The following is a 20494-nucleotide window of genomic DNA, read 5'->3' as shown; positions in this document are numbered from 1 at the left end:
AGCTGCTTTGTTAGCAAAGCATAGTAATGATTTAGCATAATATATATGTAATCTTTATATCTTGTACCTTTGTGACTGTGTGCAGGCCTCCTTCCTGTCTGACCAACCAGAACCCTACCTGCCCTTCCTGTCACGTTTCTTGGAGACGCAGATGTTTGCGTCCTTCATCGACAGTAAGATCCTCTGTCACGATGACGAGGAGAAGGAGCACACGCTGAGGGTGTTTGATGCTCGCGTGGATAAGATCCGCATGCTGAACGTGCGCACGCCCACGCTGCGTACTTCTATGTATCAGAAGTGCACAAACATCGAAGAAGCAGGTGAGGAGGAAAAGGAGGAACATTAATCTATATGGTGGGATTGTTTTCAAAGCTCCAAATGTTTGAATTTGGCTCTCTTAACTCTTGATAGGTTTGCACTTAAAAAAGTTGCAGGTTATGCATTGAGAATGAACAGCTTCACTGGAGTGTCTTTAATTTAAAACTATTAAAAGAAATGGACCTCTGAATGTTTGTGATTGTAATTAAAGAAGCATTTAAAACTGCAGAACTCAATAATCTGCAGTGCAGTTATGTACGAATCTGACAGACCTCTGGAGGTTTGCTGTCTTTAGTTACCTGACTGGTTGTTGCTGTCTTGCTTGCAGACACCCTGTTTAAAAAGCGTCTTGAAAAAGCTGACTTTATCGCTCCTGGACCTCATGTCATTGAGCCGGAGAAGGCCGAGACCGAATTTCGTAATATTTGTTCTCATTATCTCAACCAATCTAGGGTGGTGGTTCTTTCAATTATGTGTGCAATGTGTTAAGTTAGGTTGGCTCATAGAGGAAGTATAGACTTCCTTTAACCTTGTATTTGGAATAAGTCACACTGGCAGTGGTTTATGCAGGAAAGCTTTTAAAAGCATGGATGGATGCTCTTGCTCATTCTGCTGAGTCTGGAGAATGTGAAAAGAGAAAGGGGTGAATAAGAGATGAAGCAAATGTTACCATGAACTTTTCACATATTACTGTAAAATAAATTCTTCTATGAGATCCTCACTGCATTGCACACATGACAGTTTTTCCAAAGCTTGGTGATCTGTTATTGATTTTTACTGATATAGTTGCAGAAAAAAGTTTTCTAACCCTTTTGAGATATTTGTGCAAGAATTACCCCTTACTGAGTAACTTAGGAAGCTTATTATGAGGTTTAATGTCATGATTTACGTCTGTTTTGCCATCAGTGGACATCAGTGATGGCCAAATTTAATTCAAAAGGACTCTAAGCAGGCTCCAATACATAATCTAAAGTAATGTTTGTCAGTAAATAAAAGACAGTCTCTTTTCCTCATTTTAATTTTAAATCGGATCAAATTACTCAAAGTATATCTCAAAGGGTTAACAAAGCCTTTCCTGCAGCTATAATGTAACAAGTACAGGTTAAAGGGTTGATGATAAATCCTATACAAGAAAAAACATTTATGTGAATTCCAACTTCACCCAGCCAGTGTTTTTCCACCGTTTTCATGCTGCGCTTTTGCAGCTTCAAATATCTCACACCCCCTGGTTTGTTTGTTTTTTGGCTTTTGTTTTTTATTGCCATTTGATGGACAACAGGAAGTAGTATTATTTTTCTCTGTTTCTCTAACATCGTGGGAGCTTTTCCTCACACAGCCCATGTGTGTGGGGGGATGTTTTTAATAAAGCATAAAAATAATCACTGTGTAAAGCTGCATGACTCGGCTGGTTCTTTTGAAGACAACAAAACATCTGCTCTGAGCCTTTTTTCTGTCATTTCTCTTGGTTCTGTGGGTGCTTTTTATGTTTTCTTTTCTGCTGTCATCTGGTTTCTAAATTTGAAATGAAAAGTTCTTAGTCATTATCTGAATCTCACAACATAACTTGACAGGGTTGGTATAACAATGAACCTGTTCTATTTACTCCAGTTGTTCCTGGAATTTTGAAGTCAGGATATCCATTAAATCATTTTATTGATGATCTGTTTCCATAAATGGCAAAAAGCTATATCTTTTACTGATGGGACTGTTTTGTTTTTTGGGTTTTTTTTTTTTAAATTTTATTTTTAATCTTTTCAATCCTAAATGATTTTTTTGTATTAGATGCTGGAATAACTTAACTAAAATTCTTCACCGGATCATCTTTTAAATTCAAGAGTAAGATAGAAAGAAGACATTTAATCAAACGGACACATCTCAGCAGTAAAAGTAGGGTGACTTTGAAACATGATGATATAATCCCTCTGCTGACTTGTGTACCCCTCACACACCTCCACAGAGAAAGCCATTGAGATGAGAGTCTCAAAGATCGACCACACTGCCCTGCACCCCCACCTGCTGGACATGAAGATCGGCCAGGGGCGCTACGAGCAGGGCTTCTTCCCCCGACTGCAGTCTGATGTGCTCTCCACTGGACCCACCAGCAACAAGTGAGTATTTGTAGCTCACTACTGTCTCTGTCCCCTTGTGATTAGTGTATATTTCAAATGAACCTTTGATGTGTGGGTTTGATGGCTGTTTTACATTTGTTTCTTTTTCTGTGTTACAGATGGGCCAAGAGGAGCGCTCCGGCTCAGTGGAGGAGGAGGGATCGGCAGAAGCAGCACGCTGAGCACCTTTATTTAGACAATGACCAGAGAGAGGTGAGAGCGCCCCCACAGTGTTTTCTTTCATCAGCTCCTTCACACAGATGGACTGCTTGAGCTTTGATGTCATTTTGCATGATCTCTTGTCTGTTTGCTCTTCCCATCAATGTCTGCTCTTACACCTGTTCTCACACATTTCATTTCTTTTCTTTTTCTGCTTGCCTTACACTCACGCCCTCACACTCGCAGCATGTAGAGTGTTTGTTTCCGGAGCTCCAGCTCCTGCTGTTTCTTGACTACTACTGGCTCTCGCAGTCCTTCAAGCCCTGTCTAAAGTCGGTGACTGTGGACGTGGTATGTGTTGGTTGTCCGTAGAGCGCAGTACCTGTCCACGCATGTGGTCTTTTCCTCCACGTACAGCAGCTGAGCTTTGTTTGAGTATCAGTGTTACTTTTGTGTGTGTCAGGTGTGGGTTTAGGAGGTGGAACTGATAAGCAGTGATGTAATTAAAATGCAGCTTCATTTTATCAGTTTTCTCCAAAATTGTGACCTATCTTGATCCTTGTAGTTTAAACTGTAGGACGCGCTTCGATTTAATATTCCCATACAGAGCGACACCAGCTCTGTCTAACCACAGAGCTGTTTGTTGTAGATATAGTGACATGAGCACACGTTATTGTACTCTCTAACTAAATCCTCTCTCTTTCATCAGAAATACATCCAGGAAGCCAGAAACTTGGGCACAACCATCAGACAGCCTAAACTGTCCAACCTGTCACCGTCTGTCATCGCTCAGACTAACTGGAAATTTGTTGAAGGATTGCTAAAGGAGTGCAGGAACAAGGTTTGCCTATCACCAGTTTTTGGTTTCACAGATTAAAACTCATCACGTATAAAACTCAGTTATGATTGAAGGTTGGGATGAAGCTCTCTTTGGCTACTTTAACGCTCTTTAAATGCTGTTAATGCAGTGTTATTTAGAGTTATGACCAATTTTCAAAACATAAAAACCCCCCAAAAAAAGCATTTTCTACCTACACGAATCGTCTGTTTTTAAGGTATTTCTTTCGGCTTCTCAGAAACAAATATTAGGTTTGAATTGTTGTCTCTCTGCAGACCAAACGTATGCTGGTAGAGAAGATGGGGCGTGAGGCTGTGGAGTTGGGCCACGGAGAAGTCAGCATTACCGGTGTTGAGGAAAACACCCTGATTGCAAGTCTCTGTGACCTGCTGGAGAGGATCTGGAGCCACGGGCTGCAGGTTAAACAGGTCAGGAAAGAAAAAGAAATGACTGCAGTCAGCATGCACACCCGTTTTAACATACAGTGCTCTCGGGGGATGTGTAGCACTAATGCCGGTTTTCTCTCTTTCTTTTAAGGGTAAATCTGCCTTGTGGTCCCACCTGCTGCACTACCAGGACAGCAAAGAGAAGAAAAATGCAACCCCAGGTAGTTTAGGGCCTCCAGGTAAGAACAAAAATCCTTTCGGCTGATGATCGCAGTCATTTAACAAACCGATGGCTTCTGCTTCAGTTACGCTTCTTTCTTTTACTCCAGGGTTCATTCATGACACCGAGAGACGTAAATCTGACGGCGGCGGATCGGTTATGCCTCCCCTGAAAATCTCCCTGATCCAGGACATGAGGTGAGGCATCTGCAGAAATGTGCACCTCAGCGAAGGAATAAAAGAGGAAATCATTTCATGCTCAAAGTACTCAAAGATGTTCTGGAAATGGGCACCTTCAGACCAATGTATTTTAGACTGATACTGCCCCCCTGTGGTAGACCATTGAACGCAATATTGTTATTATATCCCTATCATAATAATCTGGGCTGATCCTGTGTATCCTCATGCGTACAAAATTCCAATATCCTGAAATAAGACACACATAAAACTTGCAGATTTCACTGTGGGGTTACATTATTACTATAGTCTCTCCAAACAAAATACTATAAAACCAGCAGTATTTGCAGGAATACCATTAGTTTAATATAATAGCATTTATATTTAGAGAAGGATTTTCTTATGACTTTTACGATATAAACAAAAGCATGAAGTAATTCTGCTTAAATGCTGTGATGTTATTTTTCTAATCAGAATTTATTTATTTATTTTTTAATTCCTACCATTGCACTGAACATCCAGATCCACCTCTGCTATGCATATTATAACTGTATGTTTTAGTTAATGATAATAATAACAAAATAAAGATAATTTGTAAGCTGTTAGAAAAATCCAGGATTGCAAAGGTCCAGAAAAAGGCAGTACAGAAAAATTCAAATAAAGTACAAAATTAAATAAAATAACCTATAAATATGCATCCCACATAATTATACAGTTCATATATACATGTGTAGACTCTCATATTAAAAACAAAAAAGGCATAAAGGTGAGTATTTTGTCCGTAGTAGTCGTGTTATACAAAAAGCAGTTTCACCTTTGTGGAGCCCGTGAGATATGCGACTGCATAGATGGAGAGAGGACACGACATACAGAAAAACCCTCACTGATCACCATCCCAGACCCTCAGGCCAGCCTTGTTGCCCCAATTTGATCAAAATGTTGTCATCTGGTCTATTCTTTTTAAAAACCAAGAGTTTTAACATCATCGACAGCTCTATATCTACATACTTCAACATGCATGTATGTGTGTGTCTGCATCACTTTCGTCATGTTTACCCACCATAACCAGCCAGGGTTGAGGAGTCTGGGGTTGCGTTGTTTGAAGACGACACAGCGTAAGTGTGTGTGTATGTGTAACAGCGTGTTACTTCCAGCCTAATTACCAGACCTCCCGCCAGTCTGACTGAGTGGAAAGGAGAGGAGGGGTCAACTTGGGGCACAAACATGCAGCTCGACTCCGCACTGGTGGATGGAGCCTCCTCCGCATTCACGTAAACGTCTGACGGCACAGTCACAGACACGGTGGCAAAGAGGCAACCACCATCATAATACTTCATTTAATCCTAACAGGGAGTTAATCTCACATTTTTAAAGCTTCGCGTGTGTTGCAGTGCGTTTAATAATAACATTTCATGTAGTAGGTGTTTCCCACTGTTGCTATGGCGATAACGAGCACAGAAAACTGGGTTACTTGACGTGATTGGGCGTGGAGGGTGGAGACGGGGAGGGGGATGGAAGGTGGAGAAGAAGCGCGTATGGCACAGGTGGAGTGGAAGGAAATGTGTCTGGACGTCAGAGACGTGATAGTGGCTCGGAGCGATGGCGCGGGGGCGAGATGGCCACGGCGGAAACATCACATGGGGCGAACAGAGACAGACTTTGGTCTGTGTGTAACAGCATCAGTTACAGTTTTATTTACACAGAGCCAGGTCACAGCATCTCAGGACACTTTGTATTTAATTATCTGTCAGACTGGGAAAGGCAATGCTGAAATTTTTTCAAATTTTATTTTTTTAGTTAATTAATACAGCCTTTTCATTTGTCAGTTTCTTACAATGTTGATAGATTAATATTCTTTTAGGGTGCTGAAGCTTTTTAAACATCAACATTTGTTTATATCTGCTTCCTTCTTTGAGTTGAATTGTTGAATCTGAATCTCTTTAAGAAGATTCTGCATATAAATGTGCAACAACTACGTGAGTGTGAACTTTGGCTACATACAATCAAAAGGTCTGTACAGAGAGCAAGAATGCATTTTTGTGTATTAGCTATTTAGCTTTCTATTCACTTAAAAAAAAAGTCTTCTTATAAAGAAATGACTGGAAACATGATTGGACTGAGCAGGAGGTCTTCGGCCTGATATAAAGTATCTCTTATCTGGAAAATATGTAGCTACACCAGGAGCCTGGAAACATTTGTCCATTGCCCCCAGACAGTAAATCATCAGGCGATGGCAGCTTGGTTTCCAGATTGGCGGAAATTAATTTAAGTTTACACAGTTAAATTTAGACAACACACTTGTGTGTTCACCTGTATAAATCCATTCATATCACCTTGGTTGTTCCACTGAGAGCAAACAAGATATATTCATGTCAGATATCAGACTTTTAGTTCTTCTTCACTCTTTATGTGCTTACACGCCACTCTGCATTTAATCATGAATTATTATTCATCTCTGGCTCTCTTCGTCCTCTCACTCCAAACCTGTCACGGCAGATGGCTGCCCTTCCCTGTGCCAGGTTCTGCTGGAGGTTTTTTCCTGTTAAAAGGGAGTTCTTTCTTCCCACTGTCCTCAAAGTGTTTGTTCATTGGGATTGTTTGATGGTTGGGGCTTTCTCTGTATTGTTGTAAGGTATTTATCTTACAATATAAAGCACCTTGAGGAGACTTCTGTTGTGATTTGGTTCTATATGAATAAAATTGACTGGAAATTGTTGATAATATGTTGAAGTATTGCCTATCCTTGCACTTCTGTGACACTGCAGGAATCAAATTTTTCTATGTCTGATATCTAGCATCAGTTCTTCCTCCCTCTAATCTCTAAATCTGTTGTTATTTTTTATTTGCAGGCACATTCAGAACATAAGCGAGATTAAGACAGATGTGGGCAAGGCCCGAGCCTGGGTTCGTCTCTCTATGGAGAAGAAGCTCCTTTCCAGACACCTGAAGCAGCTGCTTTCAGATCACGAGCTTACAAAGTGAGCAAAAGGACACAAACAGCAGAGTTTATATGTGCTTCCATTTATCGCAGGGTCACTATTTGTCAGAACAACTGCAATAAGTCACGCTGATGCAGATTAAAGATCTTTGGATTTGTTTTTCTCCCTGCTGTGTGTGCTCATCTGACCTTCTTTCTTTGTTTTGTGAAGCAATGTCTGTGTCATATGAAATGAAGATGTGATCTAACCATTTATAATGCATTAAGTCTCTTGAAATTTCAGAGCATCATGCTATAGTTCCCCTCTACATAAATAATTCACAGTTTTCTTCATAATTGATATCCGAGTACTAAAGTGGGTCAGGGGATTTCTGTCTGCCTTTTATTGACCTTACAGTGGTATTTATTTCACCTAATGCTAAACAGTTACCTCAAAAATGATCATGTCTTGTGCTTGTATATACCAAGGCATTATTATCTTTTAATTGTAATCGTAGCAGAAATTATTTAATTTCTCTAACAATCTTCTTCTTTTTAGGAAACTATACAAGCGCTACGCCTTCCTGCGCTGTGACGATGAGAAGGAGCAATTTCTTTACCACCTCCTGTCCTTTAATGCTGTGGATTACTTCTGTTTCACCAACGTCTTCACAACCATCAGTGAGCCTGACCCTGTACTCCATGAACAACCAGCTTTTATGGATTTCAGTTCATTGTGTAACCTTTGTTTTCCCTCTGCCTCTCAGTGATCCCCTACCACGTGGTGGTTGTTCCGAGTAAGAAGTTGGGTGGCTCCATGTTCACAGCCAACCCTTGGGTGTGTGTTTCTGGTGAGCTGGCGGAGACCGGAGTCCTGCAGGTCCCCAGAAATACTCTGGAGATTACTTTTGAGGTTGGTATTAATTCTCCTATAAAGGCCAATTCCACTGCATTACAACTGGGTTCTTAATTGGATAATATAGTATGTAAATTTGCAAAAAAGTAAGTGTTGCAATTAGGGAAGAAAGCAGCACAGATGGAAAGAAATATAACTCTGTTACTAACCATATTATCTAAATCGATGGTTATCAAATTTGGACCCCAGGGACTTGATATCAGCTGATATCTGCAAGCAATAGCTGAAGGGTCCACAAAGTAATCCACTTATAATATAATAAAACAGTGGTCTATCATTAAAAAGTGCATGTATACAAATGTGAACTGCACTAATAAAACAGTTATTGCTCTCTCTAGTAGAAGCTGACCATCTGTCATAAATAACTCATCAAATGTAATTTCTCCCAAACTGTTCTAAGTGCTGTGTGGCCTGAGTAATTGGCAGCAAGCATGTGACTCAAAGGCAAACCAGCTTTATCTGGATTACAATGATGAGTCCCTAGAAACTCTCCCTGATGAAAGACCCCTGGGCACACAAACTCTGAGACTTCTGATTTAAATTGCTTACTCTAGGAAAAATGTCCAGTTTCACAGCACTTCATGCTAAAATCAATCAGTTGTGCTGCTGGATGAGTTGCATAGGTAACAATTTGACTGCCATTGTTTTCTCTGCCACACTGTTTTGGTGAAATGGTGTTTTTGTTTCAAACGTTTCTCCTCCAACTGTGCAAAGAAGCCAGAGATGTAAACACAGAGTTGTTCAGCTCCACTTCAATAAAGATAGACACAGGAAATATTTCATACCTCGTGCAATGACTCTTCACATGCAACACGTTTTTCTAGCAAAGAATTATCTGCTCTCTCATCTCGTTAGCTATATTTCAACCCTGCACTGTGTACTACACTTTACACTCTCTGTATACTCAGTCACTTTAATGCCACCTGACATTTGCTGTGCTGGTTTTTATTATATTTAGCAAGCGATTTTTATTCTGATTGATTTTTCTTTATTTATATTTTTAAGCTTATTTACTTTATTGTATTATATTCAGCTTTTTTATTTAAAATTTTACTTAACCTCCTGTATTGTAGTCACACCTTGCCTAGTACTAGTCGAACGCCCTTTTGTCTGCAAGACTGTCTTTAATCTTCATGGTATAAATTCAACAAGGTGCTAAAACATTCCTCAGAGATTTTCCTCCATTATGACATGATAGCATCACACGGTTGCTGCGGATTAGTCAGCTGCACATCTCTGATGTGAATCTCTCGTTCCACCACACCCCATATTTGATTGAGATCTGGTGACTGTGGAGGCCGTTTGAGTAGTCAGTTTAAGTGCATTTTACAACACAGTGGTCCCTTGTTTATTGCGGGAGTTACGTTCTAAAAATAACCCGCGATAGGTGAAATCTGTGAAGTAGCCAACTTTATTTTTTTTAAATTATTATAGATGTTTTAAGGCTGTAAAACCTCTCACTACCACAGGTGCCTTTGACGGTGCAAAACGTTTCATTGACATTGTTGTGTATGTTGGGGAGAACACTTACAAACATACAGTACAGCACTTCAGAGTAACACTGCTAGCGATCGAAGATTTATGTAAATTTGACAAGCTGAACGCATTCTGTACTGTAAAGGAGACGTGGCACAGAGGAGACTGATTAAAAATGTGCTGTAAAAAAATTAAAAAGCATGCAAATTGCACACAAAAAAACAAATCTGCCAAACGACGAGGCCGCAAAAGGTGAACAGTGTTATAGTGAGGGATCACTGTACACACTTTGTATCGGGGTCAATATAGAAAATATCCTTCTAACTATTATACCACCACCAGCAGCCTGAACCACTGATACAAGTTTGGATGGATCCATGCTTTCATGTTGCTCATGTCGAATTCTGACCCTACTATTTGAATATTGCAGCAAAAGACTCATCAGACCAGGCAACATTTTTCCATTCTTTTGTTGTCTTCTGCTGCTGGAGCCCATCTGCTTCACAGTTCGACATGTTGTACGTCCAAAAATCACTCGTCTGCATACCTTTGTTGTAAAAATATCACTATATGACTTATTAATTCCTCCTTCTCACCTCAAATCCGTCCGGCCATTCTCCTCTGACCTCTGGGGTCAATAAGGCTTTTTCACCCACAGAACTGGTGCTCACTCAGTAGTCTCTCTTTTTCAGACCTGTGCTCTAAACCTTGGGTTGTTTAAGAATAACCCATCTAGTAGATCAGTTTCTGATATGCTCAGACCAGCAGAAGTCTCTTAAATCATCTTTTTAGCCAATTCTAATGCTCAGTTTTAACTTTAGCAGGTCATCTTGACCATGTTTACTTGCCTGAAAGCATTGAGTTGCTGCCATATGATACTTGGATATTTGCATTAACAAGAAGTTCTGCAGGTGTAGCTAACAAAGTGTGTATCATTGAGTTATGTTGGATTATTTAAAGTGGTTTGATATATATTCTATTTAATGTTCTGGCTTCTCTAACACAGGAATTTCATGTCTTCTGGAAAAAAGATTGTGTATCTTATCTTAGAAACTCTGTAGTCTAAATGTGATTTTTTTTTTTTTTTTTTTTTTTTTTTGGGTGTTTGACATTAATCTGGGTCCTTCTGTCTCAGTGCCAGAACCTGGGCAAACTCACCACAGTGCAGATGGGTCATGATAACACAGGGCTCTATGCGAAGTGGCTGGTGGAGTGTGTTGTGGTCCGCAACGAGATCACGGGGCACACTTACAAGTAAGCATTACCGCCTGGTGGAAAAATGAACCCGATACCGATTTGGCCAGTTGGTTGTCAAAAAATCGACTCGGCGTGCTCATCTCACAGGTTTCCGTGCGGCCGCTGGTTGGGGAAGGGCGTGGATGACGGCAGCCTGGAGAGGATCCTGGTGGGAGAGCTGATGACCCCCAGCTCGGAGAACGATGAACGGATGTGCCGCACACCTCCCATGCAGCAGTCCCCGGGAATGATTAGGAGATTTGTTACCATCTCGCCAAACAGCAAACCAAGTGAGTTTGTAGAGCGTTTTGTTCTACAAAGAACAAAAAAAAAAACCCTTTGATGTGGGATTTAGCTGTTCCTCACCTGCTAATGATTAAAATCTTGCCTTAAAAAAAAGAAACGACCCAAAAACGCCTGAACGAGAAAACACAACGACAAATTGTTTTAAACCTGGATTGGGAGTTACCGTCATGTGTCTGCTTGTGTTGTCTCTCAGTATCTTTGTTGAACTTTTTTTTTTCTTCTTCTTCTTTCATCCAGAGCTAAACACAGGTCAGATCCAGGAGGGAGTGGGAGAGGCCATCAATGGGATTGTAAAGCACTTCCACAAGCCAGAGAAGGAGGTGAGAGACGGCAGTCTAGACAGGCCCAAACATGTACTTCTATTATTCATCACAAATGGGGAAAAAAGCAGCCGTCTGCTCCGGTGGCCCCAGCCCCCCTCAGTAACTGTTCTGCCTGTATTATAGTTCAAATATAAAAAAGAGGGATTTGTGCTGTTTTTTTTTGGTTTTTTTTTAATGATCTTATTTAGCTTATTATTATTATTTTGACCTAGAGTGCTGTCTGTTAATTTTCCTCTTCTGGAGGAACTAAAATAGAACTTGAATGTTGATAATTATTACATACTCGGGCAGGTGGAGAAGGAGAACTGCAATTGAAGATTTTTAAAGTGTGTTGTAACTTAGCTGCTGATTACAGGCTTTAAAAGTCATTCATTATAGTTTCAAAGGATTTTTTTTTACTGGGAATTCCCCTTCACTTTTGCTCTACCTCCTTAACACACCAACAGAACAATAACGTTGAAGTCTGCTTTGTATTCTCCCGTGTGTCCTACTATACTGTGTGTGTGTGTGTGTGTGTGTGTGTATATGGTCTCTTAGTTTAATGATGATTTAAATGTTTTGGAGTTCTCATTCATTTAAATATGACCACAGAGAAAGCTGTGGAGTAATGATCCTTTCCATTGTCTGTTCCTGCAACATATTTGGAAGGTGGTTTGGCATTTTAATGGGATAGCTGATCCATTAAATTGGCATTTTCAGGAAAAAACAGTCAGCAATTTTGAGGCAACTTGAAACGAGCTCTAAATGCATGCATGTATTTTTGCTCTCTCCACAGAGAGGCAGCCTGACCCTCCTGCTCTGTGGGGAGTACGGCCTCGTCTGGGCTCTGGAGCAAGTTTTCCAGCACGGTTTCAAATCACCGCGACTCTTTAAAAATGTCTTCATCTGGGACTTTTTGGGTAAGGACTCAAGCTTGTACTTGCATCCTGCATAACTGAATGACAAACGGTAAAAAGCCTGTGTCCCAATAAAGAACAACAACCAACTGCAGTAATCTGCAAAGTACATTGTGGTGTACGAGTACTTTGGAAATGTCTGTTGATGTTGATCGATTGTTACTCTATTGAAAAATGCTTTAATTTCAAAGAGGCCTCACATTTTTTTTTTTTGTTTTGTTAAAGTAGACCAATGTTTTGCTGTTACCTCTCAGGTGTAGTGTGTGTTTTAAATACTGTTAAAAACTGTTAACTGAGTGGTCTCCTTTGTTTTACAAAAAAAAAAAAAAAACCACAGAAAAGGCACAAGTTTACTTTGAAAGTGCTGAGCAGCGTGAGGTGACCCCGGATGAAAACTGGCAAACCAGAGTGCGCCACTTCTGCCGCTTCATGCGCGCCATCAACAACGCTCCCAGAAACATCGGCAAGGACGGGAAGTTCCAAATGCTCGTCTGTCTGGGCGCAAGGTAGGAAGGACCACGTATGCTGCTAATGTTTCATCTAAAAAGAGATAATACACATTAATTAATAAGAGTAATTGGGCCCATCGACATGTGACTGTGCCAAAATTAGAGAGGTTATGTTAGTTTGGCTTGTTAGCGTGTATAAGCGTTAAAAGAAAACATCCGCACAAAAGATGAGATGAAAAAGTCCATAAACTAAATAAAGGACTCAATAAACATTTAGAACACTGTTAATATTCTTGTGGACAAAAAGGAAGTTGAGTGTTCAAAGTGGATGCAATAAAACTTCTTAGTGAAGCTCGAGACATAAAACAGTCTTTGCTGATACACTGATGTCAGGTTTTAAGCATAGTGTAATGTAGTTTGCTTTTATTCCACCACAGCTTGTGATTTTTATTGAAAACTGCATCACGTGTTAAGCTACACTGTTAACTCCACATGTGTCATCTTTTGTCAGGGACCATTTGCTCCATCACTGGATCGCTCTGCTCGCAGATTGTCCGATCACTTCTCAGATGTATGAGGACACTGCACTGATTAAGGACCGCTCGCTGGTAAACGCTCTGATCAGAGTACTGCAGACTCTGCAGGAGTTCAACATCACCCTGGAGGCTTCACTCGTCAAAGGTGTTGGCATCTAAAGCCAAACCAGTTTCCCACCCACTGGACTTGACCAGGACGATCACTGGGGACCACTAAAAAGAATAACTGAACCTTTTATATGCAGGAACAGGCTTGAACAAAGGAGACTTTCTGGCTTATATTAAAGCTACTGTTAACATTTGCCATATATTAAGTGCAATGAGCCTTTCCAGATATGTTGTTATTTTTATCCTTGACGATGTTGCCATTAGATGTTTAAAAATATGTTTTCTATTACGAACCATGATTTACACATTATTGACCTACTTGTGCTATAATGTTTTACTGAAAACTGAATATTTTCACCGTTATCGTGAACTGCTGGCGACGGCTATATTTAAGGGAAAGTGGGGGATCAAAACTGTTAATATATTTTCAGAGGGGGGAAAAAAAAACAGTATTATTTTGTTAAATTGGTCAAGTTGCTTGCTCTGTTATCAACTCCGAGTTCAATGTCATAACGCAGAGCTTAGAGCAAATGATGTGAATGATGTATGCTTTGTAAGTGTGTGTATGACAGGGAAGTTTGTAGAGCGTTAGGTGATTCACCACGTGGGCTGTTACATTCAGGCCTTTCCCTGATAGAAGTACAAGTATGCAAAATCTTTCACAAGGAGCACCTTCAGCAGAGATGAAGATCCTTGTTGTGTGTGTGTGTGTGTGTGTGTGTGTGTGTGTGTGTGTGTGTGTGTGTGTGTGTGTGTGTGTGTGTGTGTGTGTGTGTGGGGGGGGGGGTTTTAAGCCTGTATTCAGCGATTAAGAAAAGTAACCCCAAAGTTCTCCAAGAGATGCTCGACCCTGCTTTTTGTGCGACCTGGATCACAACTACAACCTTCATGCTAACACCTCCAACCAGCCCCTTTCTCCTGCCATCATTACAGCTCTTACACTACATTTGCTGTTGTCTTCTGCAAACATAAAAAACTGTGATTATCTGAGTAGGCTTCCTGTGATGGGAATGATCTCCTGCTTCCCATGTGAGGAGCAAAAGGACTGTCCCCCCCCCCCCCCCCCCCCCGTCGTCTCCTGATTTTTATTTTTCTTCCTTCGCATCATGTTTTCTTGCTATGCAATATCCACAAGAGAAATTAAACTCCCTGTAAACTCCATATCAGGGCGTCTTGAGATGGTCCCAGGCCCTCCTCCGTTATAGACATTTCACTTTACTGTGCAGAATATGTGATGGACTTCTTACCTGTGCCAACAACGTCTGGAATGACTGTGTTGTACCCATCTGTGTACGACCCGACACACAAGCATCTTGGGAGATATATATTTTTGTTTTCCAATACAGTTGTACATTTATTGATATAGCGGTGTAATGTAGTGTTTACTAAGTGAGCAGCAGTGTACAGTGTAAAAATATATTAAGAATAAAGCCTCTGTAATGCATTCAAATGGGTGATTTTGTTTTTCATTAACACATTTATATTATTTGCTCCAGGAGCTCTGGAGTTTTACAAGCTGCTAGAGAAAAACTTAAATATATGAATTTGGGCTTTAGAAATTAGGTTTTGTTTTTTTTGTTTTTTTTTTTAAATGAAATGGCACATTTAACAGGATTGTTGATTAATCTAATAGTGATAATTATATATATATATATATATATATATATATATATATATATATATATATATATATATATATATATATATATATATATATATATATATATATATATATATATATATATAATTTTTTTTTTTTTTTTTAAATTATAATGAATTTATTTACTGCCCTGAATTCAAGTAAAGTGCTTACAGTAACTAAAATGTGCAATAAAGGGAAGCTTAAATGCATATTTAGATGTATAATTTAGATGAATGAGCTTTTTAGGTCCTGCAGTCTTGATTTGATAGCTTTTAAATGGCTGTTGTACATTCATATTTCCGCTGAATGCCTTTTCTCGGCTGAGAAAATGTAAACAAACTCTTTCGCGCCATATCAAAGAGGTGTTTTTCTTTAAAGGCTTCGGCCATGTGCCTTGTGGGATTTTGAGTTTCAAGACAGTCCGTTCACATCTAACAACGGCACAACGCCTCGCTTGTTCACTACGCTTCCCAGAATTCATGTCTTCCGGCGAGTACGCGAAGGGGTCAGCGATTGGTTGGAATCAGGTTCAAACCCAACGGCTGCACGCCTTATATGGTCATGTAAGCTCTGCGTTTTCATTCCGGTTTTTTATGCAAATGTATTCTAATGACCAGCTGTATGCAGTTGTAGTAAGAGCATGCGCAGTGCGGGAAAGGAACACGGCGAAGATTCAAAGTTTTTGTTCGGTAAGTGCAGTCTTATGTCTCTTCCACTGATATTACATTTATGAGATTTTATTTATTCGTTATGTACGTGAAGAGTAGCCGTAATGTGGTGCAGTGGTGACCTGACGTGTGCTTTTCCATATGTCACGCGCCAAACGTTTAAGACTAACAGTCTCGACAATGGGGATAACGTGGAAGTGAACAAGAGCGTGGCGTGGTGCTGGTAGCGAAGTAGGCTAGCTGGAATGCTAAGGGCTAACAACAATGAACCATATTTGGCGCTCTAGCGGGCAAAAGTTTGAATTTAAAGGGAAGGATGTGTTCGTTGCAACTTTTTGCATTTTGTTAAAATTTCAGTGACATTCACTAAATGCAATGAGTTGATAAGTATGACTTATTTAGAGATGCGCATTTTAACGAATAGCACGGTAGCTTTTTGTTTGTTCACTTCAGAAAGCGCCGCTTACAGCCCGCTTTTTGTTTCGGATTCCCAGCGCACACCAATCTCCTGATAAACAACGTGTAATCGCTCGCAATCTCACTTTGTTAACGTTTGCTAGATAGTAAAATATATAATCCATGCAGTGATGTTTGGAAAAGTGGTATTAATGCCTGCTACCGAGTGTAAAACGCTGCTCGTGTGACGTCCCCACGTTAACCGAGCTGTGCTTGAAAGTTTAAGATCCCGACTCGGACCCGCATCCGCGTGGATGATCCTCAGATCTTCTTTATGTGATAAGACGATCGATAACATGGCGATATAGCGTGCGTTTAGTGTTCGTGCTGTCTTGTTTTTGTTTTGTTTTTTTGGTGTTTTGGTGTTCCCGTGACTTGACTTTAAATTCCTCAACGTTACGGCTTTAGCCAAATGTAGTTGGGCATTTTCAGATGTTTGCGCACTATTAGTTTTATGTTTCGATTAGTTTAAAAAAAGTGATTTCTTGCAGGATTTATTATAATTGTGAGGTTGTGGACGGGTTTTCCTAGATCTGTATGTGTGCGCGTGTAGGGACCGCCCCTTTTTAGCAGTAGAAAGCACAACTGTCTGCAGACATCCACGGTGCTTAGAAAAGGTGGGACTGGGACAATTACCGATCGTGTGCTCATATTTTTATTCCTCCTTCCGTTTTCAGGATTTTAACCCTAACACCGACCAAGAAATAGACTATGTTTGGCTTTCACAAGTCAAAGATCTACAGGAGTAACGAAGGCTGTTGCATCTGCAAGACCAAGTCCTCCAGTTCTCGATTCACAGACAGCAGTCGATATGAGGAGACATTCAGGCTGTGTTTTGGGTAAGAGCTCGCATTTATTCATATTGAATTATCTGTGCATTCGTTTTTTTGAGTTTTTTTTTCTTTTTTGCATACTTTATTAATGACTCATGTATTTTTTTTTTTGTGTGTGTGTGTGTGTGTGTGTGTGTATATATATATATATATATATATATATATATATATATATATATATATATATATATATATATTTATTTTATTTATTTATTGTATTTATTTATTGTATTTATTTATTTTTTTTTGTGTGTATTTTTTTTCTTTCTTTGAAGGCTCTCTGAGGATCGTGTTGGAGACATCTGCAACGCCTGTGTCTTACTGGTGAAAAGGTGGAAAAAGCTGCCTCTTGGCTCCAAAAAAAATTGGAACCATGTAAGTTATATCCACTTATTGGTACTGTTAGTGCATATTTGTCCTATTCAATGGACTGCTGACTTGTTGTGTCTAACCTAATTCAGGTGGTGGATGCAAGAGCAGGTCCAGGCTTTAAGGTGACAAAACCCAAGAAGATAAAAAATGGAGATGGGAAGAAGAAAAGCAAGCTAAAGAAGCTGCACAAGTTCAAGAGACAGAGTGAGTCATTTTAAAAACATTAAACCGTGATCTATTCTTAGTAATCTTGACAGATGCAGAATACATTTTTCTTAGCCCTCAAACAACTGATTTTAAACACTTTAGCTGCAGCTCATTCTCACTGTCCATCAGTCTTGGGTTTGTTATGTTTGTCTTCTCTGGCTAATTAAAAGCAACTGCTAGCATCATCTGGTGGCTGTTTGGGTTAGGGCACGCTGTTTAGCTTCAGGCTCATCTCAGGGCTGAAAGTTAATTAGAATTAATTGCCAATTTGGGTGCTGGATAAATGTCATTCACTGATCAAATTTTATTTAAAAACTAATAATAATAATATAATCATGTGTAACTGTGTAGTAGGACAAAAAAAGCAAATTCATTCCTCTAAAATCCAAAAAGTGATGACTTGCTGTCAAAAACAGTCATTGAACCATGAAGTGTAAAAGTTTTGATCAGTTTTAGAAATGGTGGCCAACTTTCTGCTAAATAAGTGATCGGTTAAATTACTGTCTTAAAATATTTAGAATTCAACAGAACCTTACCAAACAAATGTAAATATGATAATATTTAATATATTCCCTTTTCCTAAGCAGACTCTGATGCACACAGCACGACCTCCAGCGTGTCTCCTGCCCAGTCTCCCAGTTACAGCAACCAGTCAGATGATGGCTCAGACATAGAGTCCAAGCAAAGACGCTCAGCTCCCTCTATCTTCTCCTTCTTGGACCGTTCCTACTGGAAAAGGCAAGCTACTCGTTGACTACACTGAAGAAAAAAAATTTATATCTTTTTCAAAACGGAAAAAAAGATTAAGCATTGTTTAAGTAACTTTTCACCTTTTAACTTTTTAGACAAAAGGTGTGCTGTGGGATTGTCTACAAGGGTCGGTTTGGAGAGGTGATTATTGATCCCCGGCTTTTCAAGCCCTGCTGCAGTTCCAAAAAACAGAAGACACTGACATCGCCCACGCAAGTGGCCACACACTTGCCGGACACACAACACCCAGAAGACATAAAAGAAACCTGGTGAATGCTATTGTTGTTGTTGAATTTCCCTGTTGGGGTTATCCATGGCATCCACCTGGATTTGTCTCCAGTGGTAGACCTCTCATTTCTGCTCCTCCTCTTTCCCATAGACAGTTATGTAGACCTTTTTTCCTTTGTAATATTCCTTTTTATATAGGTATTTTTTAAGATTTTTTGTAAAGAATTGATTTTTCTTACTTTCCTTCCTTTTTATTTTTTTATAGAAAGCACAAATGGGGAAAAAAAACCTTAAGGGCATTAGTGTTATTTATAGGATGAGGAGACAAATTTTGCTAAAGCTCTGCTTTTGACTCTGGATTATAATTTTTGTTTTTATGACATGATCATCCTTCTGTAAATACTTTGTCACCTTTTTTATACATATCAGGATTGTTTTGTTTTTCATTAGTTGTCAAATTGTGTGTAAATGAAAGACACCAGCTTTTTTGTGAGTGGCGTGACTTCAACATTTTGCTATGTTTTGTCTATTAGTGCAAATGAATCTTTGAATTTTTGTTTTATTTTTTATTTTTAATACAAAAATGGCTTTTTCCTGACACCGGGGATCACTAGTATAACTGTTCTTTATCGATTTAATGATCTTTTAATATGTGTATATAGATGAGAACACGTAATCTTTGGACATGTATACAGCTTTAGCATGCCACAAGTTTGAAACACTCCATTTTAAATTTGTTCAGCAGTGTGTGCACATTAACTGATAGATGTGGTTCGACCATGCATGCAGTACATCCCTGTTTGTTGCTTTTTGATTTTGTTTTTTAGTGGATTTTGTAAATACAATATTTTGGCTGTTGGAACATCGAAACTTTTTTTTTTTTTTAAACAATAACAGGAATAGAAAACCACTACGTCTGTTTAAAAAAGAAAAAAAAGAAAATGCTTTTGTGTGTCCCAACATTGTTAAAACATGTACTTTAACAACAAGAAGAAAAGAACGGGCTTTTTTACCACATGTTCACATTGTTCACATCTCTTTGATCAGATACATTTCTCTAAACACAACAGTGAGCAGCAACATTCCTCCTCCTGTGTGATTCATCTTTTGAAGTTGCTTTACATTTTAGCTCCCATTATCACCATTCAAAAAAATTGCTTTTAATGAAATGTGTTTGTCATGGCTGCGACTGTCAAAGTTCAAACTATGCAGACGTTTTGAATGTGAGAAGTGCTCTGGGGCCGTCCGTCGCTTTTGCTACTTCAGGTGTAAAGCGATGGATCCTTGCTCAACCAAAATTGGCTTGTAAAAAGCATCCATTATTTTAGCAATAATGTTGCATTTTTTTTCTAATTGTCCTAAGTCATTGTCTCACAATCATTCTTGTCTTTGTCATGTCAAAAATAATGCTCAGATTGCAGTTTTTTGCCATACTGTCTCAAATTAATACTGCAGTGATAACGGTTGCTTTTTTTTGTTTTTTTTTACATAATTATAAGTGGTCTCAAACTAAAAGAATTGACAGGCAATGCTCTGTAAAGTTGCTTAATATATTATCTTCTGCGGCAGGGTTGTTAAATGCTGAACATGTTTATGATTCTTATTAAAAGGAGAAATGCTGCTTCCTTTTAAGCTGGAAAATAAGCTTTTTTTTTTTGTCCTTAGGGAGTTGCCATATTTTTTAAGAGGTACATTTTGGGATATCAGATGTGCCTTAAAGAATTATTTGATCTTTCCGTTATGGTTCTTATGTAATTTATGTTTATTTATTACAAAAACTTTTGTAACTGAAATTTTTAGATAATTGGTGTAGAGCCTTTCAGAAATTTCGTGCGCTTCCTTTGAACATGCAATGTATGTTTTGTTTTGTTTTTTTATACTGTACCACAAAGTAGTTCTGTATTACAATAAAAAAAAAATAGAAAAAAAAATAGCGGCATGTCATATTTTTCTGCACCAGCAGGTGGTGG

General features: G+C 39.1%; 2 protein-coding genes across 8 annotated transcripts in view; both read left to right on the top strand.

Annotated features, from left to right (window-relative positions):
• dennd5a (DENN/MADD domain containing 5A) overlaps positions 1-14812 on the top strand; it is a 33793-nt gene extending 18981 nt beyond the window's left edge. For 2 of the 6 annotated variants that reach the window (XM_026167596.2, XM_026167587.2), the window contains 18 exons: positions 86-320; positions 647-736; positions 2276-2426; positions 2546-2639; positions 2832-2936; positions 3295-3426; positions 3699-3851; positions 3961-4048; positions 4139-4226; positions 7055-7183; positions 7682-7803; positions 7890-8035; positions 10650-10768; positions 10859-11040; positions 11294-11376; positions 12155-12278; positions 12613-12781; positions 13236-14812. In XM_026167596.2, coding sequence (XP_026023381.1) covers positions 86-320; positions 647-736; positions 2276-2426; positions 2546-2639; positions 2832-2936; positions 3295-3426; positions 3699-3851; positions 3961-4048; positions 4139-4226; positions 7055-7183; positions 7682-7803; positions 7890-8035; positions 10650-10768; positions 10859-11040; positions 11294-11376; positions 12155-12278; positions 12613-12781; positions 13236-13419 — 2394 coding nt within the window. In that variant the 3' untranslated portion in view covers positions 13420-14812. The remainder of the gene's footprint in view (positions 1-85; positions 321-646; positions 737-2275; positions 2427-2545; positions 2640-2831; positions 2937-3294; positions 3427-3698; positions 3852-3960; positions 4049-4138; positions 4227-7054; positions 7184-7681; positions 7804-7889; positions 8036-10649; positions 10769-10858; positions 11041-11293; positions 11377-12154; positions 12279-12612; positions 12782-13235) is intronic. The other 4 variants (XM_026167632.2, XM_026167622.2, XM_026167605.2 and 1 more) reach the window with 3 other exon arrangements.
• Positions 14813-15546: 734 nt separating this feature from the next.
• On the top strand, positions 15547-20455 carry sinhcafl (SIN3-HDAC complex associated factor, like). Of its 2 annotated transcripts, none has more exons than XM_026167695.2 (6): positions 15547-15699; positions 16812-16973; positions 17243-17342; positions 17429-17543; positions 18134-18284; positions 18392-20455. In XM_026167695.2, exons 2-6 carry the CDS (start codon positions 16846-16848, stop codon positions 18567-18569), a joined length of 672 nt encoding a protein of 223 aa, XP_026023480.1. In that variant the 5' UTR covers positions 15547-15699; positions 16812-16845; the 3' UTR covers positions 18570-20455. The 2 variants fall into 2 exon arrangements, with proteins under 2 accessions (XP_026023480.1, XP_080154336.1); XM_080298210.1 differs by having other exon boundaries at positions 18131-18284.
• Positions 20456-20494: the final 39 nt, after the last annotated feature.

This window comes from Astatotilapia calliptera, chromosome 1, assembly GCF_964374335.1.
Source record: "Astatotilapia calliptera chromosome 1, fAstCal68.1, whole genome shotgun sequence".
In the NCBI taxonomy this organism is placed as follows: Eukaryota; Metazoa; Chordata; class Actinopteri; order Cichliformes; family Cichlidae; genus Astatotilapia; species Astatotilapia calliptera.
The sequence above is the reverse complement of the archived record's forward strand: the minus strand, read 5'-3'. Positions and strand labels throughout refer to the sequence as shown.

Excerpts from the sequence above, each read along its gene's own strand:
- sinhcafl (XM_080298210.1), top strand. The coding sequence starts at position 16,846 with ATGTTTGGCTTTCACAAGTCAAAGATCTACAGGAGTAACGAAGGCTGT. Across the intron at positions 17,343-17,428 it reads CCAAAAAAAATTGGAACCAT|GTGGTGGATGCAAGAGCAGG; the intron begins GTAAGTTATATC and ends AACCTAATTCAG. Across the intron at positions 18,285-18,391 it reads GACCGTTCCTACTGGAAAAG|ACAAAAGGTGTGCTGTGGGA; the intron begins GCAAGCTACTCG and ends TTAACTTTTTAG.